Below are 7,925 nucleotides of genomic sequence, written 5' to 3'. Positions count from 1 at the left end.
TATTGTTGTTTTCCTAACAATATTGGGATATTTCAAAGTTTTTGCAGATGAAGATCTTGATTACAATATGTGGTAGACCAAAGTTTCATCTATACATAATTTATATAGAATCTCAAAAACAAAATCATGATAAATGAAAACAAGAAAAAGGAAAAACTAAACAAAACGAGAATTAAAAAGCTCCCTTCAGATTTTACTTAACATGGAATGTTTGTTGTCCTTGGTTTTCTCCCAGTTTAGGGTTAGATCCAGTAATTATAACTTGAGGTTGGAGTAAAGTGATCGTTATGTAATGGTATTCATTTTGATTTTAAAATAAAAGTATTTTGAAATTGCAAAAATATCATAAGTATTCATAATTAGCCTCATATTATACTTTTTACTCGTCTCTTGACTTGATGCATTACTAACGTAAAGGAATAGAGAATAGATTTCTATTTCTTTCTAACACAGATTTATTTTTTTATTTTGTCTTATGTATGCCATTGCTATGGTTCCGGCTGCATGGCATTTACTCGATATTAACGTGTGTTTTTAAAATTTATGTAAATAGGTCATTTTTGCATATCCAACATGGTACTCTTAAAAAAAATAGAGAAAGAAAAAAAAATTCAATGTAGACAATTTTTGTTTTGTTTTAAGAGTTCAATATTTTACATTGGGAATACAAATATTTACTGCACATTCCTAGACTTTCATTTCGTAAATTAGCTTTGACAAAGGTTCTTACTACTCAAGTACTTTTTATCAGTCCAAAATTTATTTTAAAAAATCTCTTATGACAAAGACATTTTCTTTTAAAATTAATGTAAGTAACGAGATTGAGAGACATATCGTTATCTTTGAATTTTATTATTTCTTGCACCAGTAGTCATTTATTCTACCATTGACAACTTATTTGAAAGCTGAGTTACCCTTTGTTATAAAGCTTTAGTTTATTTATACATAAAATCAGTATGTTCTGATATCATTACTATTTGGTCATATTCAAGCCGATCATATAGCATTAAAAAAATAAATAACAAAAAGCAAGTAATCAAACCAACAAAAAAAACCCCCCAAAAAAACCCCAATAACAGTTGAATGATTTTACATTTTGACCTTAAGTAAACACCCAAATTATTAAAAGTAAAGGAATATCTCCATCAACATTAACTGCCTTGTTATGAATATTTTTCACTGTTACTCATTGCTCTTTTTTTTCATGTTTGAGTATTATGTCTATCCAACCTATTAAACTTGATGTGTTTTATAATATCCATGATTCCTGATACACCAAATTCACAAAGTATCTCATAAACAGAGAATTTTCTTAACCATGTTTTTAAGTATACGACTGGGTAGTATTTTTTTTTTTCTTCTTTTCTTCCACCCAGATTTCTTTTATTCGTCTATTGTTCATAAAAGGTAGAGTAAACATTATGCCCTTAGGCTTGCCCTTGACTATTTAAAAGCTCTTATCATTAAAACCTGCAAATAGCATAATATGATTGGGTTGCTCATACAATATAAATTTTTAAAAACATTTTGCACTTGGATAGCATCTTTAACTTTGAATGATACTAACATAATTGATTGGTGATTGAGAATATTTGCTATGCTACTATATAATCATCAGCAATTTGATTCTTGTTAGGCGCATGCTAATTGAAATTTATTTTTATGAAGTGTCTCCAATTTTATTCACATTTATCAAATTGTTTTAAGTTAATCCTTTGTCAGAGAATTGCATTGCATATCAGTGACATTTTGGACAAAAATGCTGCTTATTTTTTTCTTTCTTCTTGCAATCTTATTTCGAAAGTAAAGAGATTGGTTGTATGCCTACATTGGCTTTTGTCATGACACATTAGTGTCCATTCATTTGCTGTCAGTGTCACCAAACTAAATTTTCATTATACAAATAGCAAAAATTAAATTACAAAGCCCCACGAGACTGTTCAAAGAGACCTCGTTTTTTTGTGATTTGTGAAGAAACATTCACCAGTGAACAGCAGTAGTTTGGGATACCTACTGTCAGATATCGACCACCTTTTAACGGTTTATTGCTTTTTCTGATTACAAACAAGGAAAAATAAATATGAAGGAGATATGCCCACTTGCTAATGCTAAGCCTTTCTTCTTAATATAACGTGCAATACATGAATATTTGGTGGATGTGGTCAAAATTTATCTTTCCTTTTTTTCAAATCTTACTTTTATTTGCACGACTAGTTATTGTTTATAGCACAGGCGAATTGTATGGCTGTGAGACTTAATGTGTACATTAAATATTCAAGCATAGTACCTACCTTTAATTGTTTCATTTTAAGAGATGATCAGATATTAATCTTCTTAAATGCTGAACCTCTCCCACCCCCCAACAAATTCTGAAACATTTTTGCAAAATACGAATCTCTACATTTATAATTAAAATGCAAATATTTTTTTCTCCTGTTTGTATTGTATTATATACAAAAAGAGTTCTTAAGTTAGTTAACTCATAATCTTCAAAAAGAAAGCAGATAATACATTTCTTTTATACCTTTTTCTTTTCAAATGCCTGTTGAACAACAAGTAGTTAGGAAAGACCACTTAATCGTTTTTAGGGTGTTAGTGGATAAGGTACTACTACACTAATTGAAGACCCAGATTTGAGCCCCGCTTTAGGCATCTCTTATTCCCATCAGCAAGAAACTCAACTCCTATTGCTCAATTTGTGGCATCTTGATCATTCTTGTCTCTGTTTGAAAGCAACCTTGGGCAATGCTTTCCTTTTGTGGTGAATAAAGAGAATTTTATTTACTTATTTTTAAAAATGTTATGTTATTTAATGCATCAAATAGTAATGTTTACAAAGAATGACACAATTTGATTCTAGTATCACAATGCTCCGTTAACATTACAACAGATTTAATAATATGGAATATCGGCTTTAAGACACGGATGTTTATGGGCAATTTTATCATTAACTTCTTCATTTTATATATAGAAAGGACATTTTCCTGACTTCAAGGTTGTCATTAAATACTATAAGGTTTGTGATATTGGGTTAATTATGATTACCAAGAAAAGGAAGATGCTTTAAATTTGTTAGCAAAGCAGGGATGCCCTTTTTCTCTGGAAATCTGGCTTTTTAGAATTTTCTGGCTTTCTGGTTAATTTTTTTTTCAAATTGTCGACGGACAAAAATCCAGCTACAAAAAATTTCAGACTGAAAAAATAAAAATGGATAAAAATTTGACCCAAAAAAAAAAAAAATCTGGAGAAAAATTTGGTCTGGTATGTAAAAATATTCAACTTTAACTTTAAAACAAAACTTGTCTGATGCCAAAAAAAAAAACAAAAACAAAACAGGGGGTCAGAGAGGGCAAGGGAGTATGGATTTCCATGAGAGAGAGAGAGAGAGAGAGAGAGAGAGAGAGAGAGAGAGAGAGAGAGAGAGAGAGAGAGAGAGAGAGAGAGAGAGAGAGAGGGGGGGGGGTGTGGACAGTTTGACCATTCAGAATGCAATAACTTCAGGTAATAATATATTTTATTTCTTAATATGTTTTGCTTATTGATATTGGTACCCAGCTTTTCTTCCCTTGTACATTATTATACAAACATAAAAGATGTAATTAAAATTATATTTCATTTGACAGGATTTAACTATTACTATAATTATGGTAATGAAAAATTGTCGGGCTTTCTTGTCACTGCCATTCAAAAGGTATATTCCACATGGCTCTAATTGCTGCGCAAAGAGATCATGTTTTCCTTGCTTTTATTTATTGCCTGAGCATCATGCATGTATATTCCTCTCATTTTTTATGCTTTGCATGGGAAAGAAAAACAATTTAGTGAAACTCCCCATCTTCGCTAATTGCTTACTTGAAGAGGAGGGACTGTTAAAATAATGGTCAGACTGTGAGTTATACTGCCACCATACTATCCAATATGCCCTGTTAGTGTTATGAAATTTGAATCAAAACATTGCTGCAACTAATAATTTTTCGTGAATTGATAACTTGTCAATAGGAAAGAACTTGCTTAATTACAAAGCAGTGTTCGAATTTCATGAGCTTACCTATGAAAATCTATTTTAAGATTTAATGCAAATTGAAAATAGAATTTGAATAATTAATTCTGAGGAGATACGATAAGATGTTGAATTTAAAACATTTAAGAATCCAGACAAGCATAAATTAATATATTAATGAATGAAAATCTGTTTCAACCACTTTCTTATGCCTTAGAATAAGTGTATTCTGATTTAATTTGGAGAAAGGTCAATTTTTGAGTAAATTTACAGGATTTTCAATTTATCTGTAATATTTGTTCGAAAAATCCTATCAGGAAGATAAAATCCTAATAAGGATAAAATTGATCTTCTAAAAATATGCATAATATACCGATTAAATCTGTATAAATTAAAGGGCAATCTTTTAAATGCCGTACCAATTATATAAAATATAGCAATAGTAATTTTTGAATCATTATTATTACAGTCACTTTTGTCTGTAATGTATTAATTAAAGTTGTTTTTTAAAATCATTATTATTACAGAGTCGGCCACTACTAATGGGATGCAGGATGGATCAATGTAAAAAGTATCAATGAAAACGATTTGCTATTTACAATCCTCATTTTCTTTTTGTTCTTTTTAATGATTCAATAGCCATTACTGGTACTTTAAAACATTTTCTTCCATTCAGAAAATCTCGTTTCCTGTACTTTTATTATCACATAAAAAATGTTTGCAAGAGAAAAATGTCTGCTTTTTTAAATCACTGTTTTTGTAGTTCTTGGACTCATTTTTTTACTTGAAATTGGAATTCATGTATCTATCATGTAAAGGATAATAGAATGAGAAGCGTTGAAATTTTTTCCCTTTATTAATAAAGTGTCCATTGTAAATATATTACAAATGATCTTGAGTCGATCCCACCAATATTATATTTGAGTTGCACTTGCATCAAATATGCAGTTCTTTTTTGATTGTTTGTTCTGGGTGGGGATCCTGACCTCCCCATAGTGGACAGGGAGGTAGGCTTACTATCTCTTCTGTCACTCTGTGTCTGTTTTCCAATTGCTTTCTGTCTTTGTCTTGAAATGAGATTACTTGGTTTTGTTCTGACCCTGGCGGAGTCCTTGGCTGGGAGGGAAACAGTCGAATGTTAGTTATAGTTATAGTTTGGGAGATGATATTTTTTTCCTTGTAAATCATCTGTTATGTACTGTTATTTTTTATTTTTAACACGATTTGTAAACATTTGAGTGTATTCCTCTTAGTGGGGACCTGTGCTGGTGTCTCGTTGAGACTTTAAGGTGATCTCAAACTAAGTACACTGATAGTGTGCTCCTGGAATCTAAATCTGTTCCCTATTTGTACCAATTCCCCTTTGTCTTTCTTTTTCTTCAAACCCTTTTAATTGTACATCAAGAATGTCTTTTCTATCTAATTCTCTTCCTTTTTGCTGTCGCTGATATGACCTAAATGTGTTGCAAGCGCCATAAAACCCTTAAAAACAAACATTTTTTTGTTGTTCTTATTTAATTTCTTACTGTGAATGACACAATCACTCGGATTGTGAAAAGGTTTGAATTCAGATATTGCCAAGTTTAGTTAGGTCAATTTTGATCAAAAATGAGTTCTTGTCATAAATGATTAAATCAACCCTTTTTGTACATCTTCGGGAAATATCAAAGCTTAATTTCACTTATGAATATTTTTTTACAGCTATTCAAGATGAAAAAGTATGAAATTTGAGAAAAGTTGCTGGATACCTTTGTCATACATCTTACGATAACTTCATGAAAAATCACCCGATTTACCCGAATAAAGATTAAAATGCTCTGGGGACCATGCTATTTCAGAAAATGAAAAAAAAACAAAAATGCCAATCCATAATTTTCGCCTTCCGACTGATTATGTCATGCACTGACATATTTCTTCTTATTATTAAATCAATTCACAAGATTTTGAGATGAAAACTTCAAATCAATGTTTTTCAATTTTTTTTAGCAATAGCAAGCTCCACAAAATGACTGTTGGTCATGCCAGTCTTCTATTTTATATTGCTTTCTAATAGTGGGATTATTCAGTTAATCAGTTTCTGTTCATGGAAATGATTATTTACAATCCTTGTAAAAGATATATTTCAAAAAGAGAGAAAAAAAAAATCAAAATGTTTGTGTATTTTTCTTGCGCTATTATATTATCTTCGTTTTAAACATTTCTGTTCCGCCTAAGTGGGTATTTCTGTATGATATATAACATTGTAAACTGCCTGTGCTAAAATATTTTGAATGTTTTGAAAAACATTTCCTTTCAATAAAATACAGTTTGTATACCATCATGTGCATTATGTTGATTTAATAAGGAGGGTTTCTTTCCTGACATTATTTGTTTTTGTAGTGATGATATCTTTAGGGTACCTGGGTGGGGTTCCCGACCTCCCATAGTGGGCAGGGAGGTACTAGCGCGTCTTCTATCCTCCTGTATGTTTTCTGTCTTTGTCTTGGAATGAGATTACTTGGTTTTGTCCTGACCCTGGCCGGATTTCTTGGCTGAGAAATGGGAGGGAAACAGTCGAATGTATAGTTATAGTTTTGGGAGATGTTATTTTTTTCCTTTGTAAATCATCTCTCTGTTATGTACTTTTTTATGTTTTAATTTTTAACACATGATTTGTAAACATTTGAGTGTATTCCTCTTAGTGGGATCTTGTGCTGGTGTATGGGTGAGACTTTGAGGTGATCTCAAACTAAGTACACTGATAGTGTGCTCTTCGAATCTACATCAGTTCCCGGATCCCCTTTGTCTTACTTTTTCCTCAAGTCATTTTAATTATACATATAGAATGTTTTTACTATCCAATTTTACTCCTTTTTAATGGCGCTGATATGACATAATTGTGTTGCAAGCGCTGTAAAAACCCTTAAAAACAAAACCAAAAAAATAAAATTCATTAGGGTATACGGAAATATTGAGCCACCTTTGCTGTCTCTTCAATCCAATATTTTGTCCCGTCCTTGTGTCTTTGTTTTGTTATTTTAAAATAATATGTTTTTTTATGCTGTGAGTATAACGAATGCATTTTTCTCTGTTCTTGGGGGAAACCTTTGCCTTAGTCTAGGAAGTGACATAGTTTTAGACTGCTCATCATAGTCATAGATATATCTAGCAAAAGGCAACTGAACTGGCATCAATTCAAGGTCTTTTGAGATGGAAAGGTCGACACATGTTGTGTTGGTGAAAAACATGATGCCAATGCTTCACAATTACTATTACTATTCTTACAAGAAATAATGTCACATTTTGTTGCCGATAAAACATGAAAAAGAAAAGAAAAAAAAGACCCCCCCCCAAAAAAAAAAAAGAAACAAAACAATCAAAAACAAAAAAGAAAAAAACAAAACACGACTCCACTTAATCACCACACACCCTCAGGACTTCGGGTTAGTGTGTTGTTGAGGCAGAGAGTGTGATTAAGCGGAGAAGCTAAATTAGCATCTAAGCACCAGCTTTCGTGTAATACCTTCCTCTCTGACTAAGCAGAGCGATCATGTAGAAAAAATTCTGTTTTTCTGGAATGTGTAGTGCAGTGCTGATGGTTTTCCACGGATCCGCGATTTTGGAGTCCAGAGGAGGAATTTCCTCCTTTTAAAAATTACATTTTCTTGAAACAATGTGCTAGCAATGAGAGAGTTGATGTGTGATGGAACACACCGGTGCAGTTTCCCACTCTCCAGAAGTTAGCTAGAGTATCAATGATAGTCTATCATCTCGATTGCTCTAAAAGTGGGGTTTAGTGCAGTAAAAATGGGGCTTAAAGGCGATCATTCAACATTTTCCTCCTTTTTCACTTTTTGTCACCATCAGCACTGGTGTAGTGTATAAGCAGAGTGTGCAATTATCCGATGTGCGCTTAAGCGGAGTGAACTGTATTTTGGGAACTTTG

At 31.9% G+C, this 7,925-nt stretch overlaps 2 protein-coding genes across 3 annotated transcripts in view; one reads left to right on the top strand and one right to left on the bottom strand.

The window, feature by feature from the left end:
• Nucleotides 1-6,040, top strand: part of LOC144962875 (leptin receptor gene-related protein-like) — an 8,376-nt gene extending 2,336 nt beyond the window's left edge. Inside the window, exons 3-5 of one of the 2 annotated variants that reach the window (XM_078896236.1) lie at nt 1-72; nt 1,377-1,407; nt 4,528-6,040. The exon at nt 1-72 is cut by the window's left edge and continues 38 nt beyond it. In XM_078896236.1, coding sequence (XP_078752362.1) covers nt 1-72; nt 1,377 — 73 coding nt within the window. In that variant the 3' untranslated portion in view covers nt 1,378-1,407; nt 4,528-6,040. Of the gene's footprint in view, nt 77-1,376; nt 1,408-4,527 lie in introns of those variants that run through there. The other variant, XM_078896235.1, reaches the window with a different exon arrangement.
• LOC144962873 (BRISC and BRCA1-A complex member 1-like) overlaps nt 1-7,925 on the bottom strand; it is a 38,912-nt gene that overhangs the window by 5,617 nt on the left and 25,370 nt on the right. The window lies entirely within an intron of this gene.

This window comes from Berghia stephanieae, chromosome 1 (genome assembly GCF_034508935.2).
Source record: "Berghia stephanieae isolate SIO BIC M18660-M18661 chromosome 1, UCSD_Bste_1.3, whole genome shotgun sequence".
In the NCBI taxonomy this organism is placed as follows: domain Eukaryota; kingdom Metazoa; phylum Mollusca; class Gastropoda; order Nudibranchia; family Aeolidiidae; genus Berghia; species Berghia stephanieae.
The sequence above is the reverse complement of the archived record's forward strand: the minus strand, read 5'-3'. Positions and strand labels throughout refer to the sequence as shown.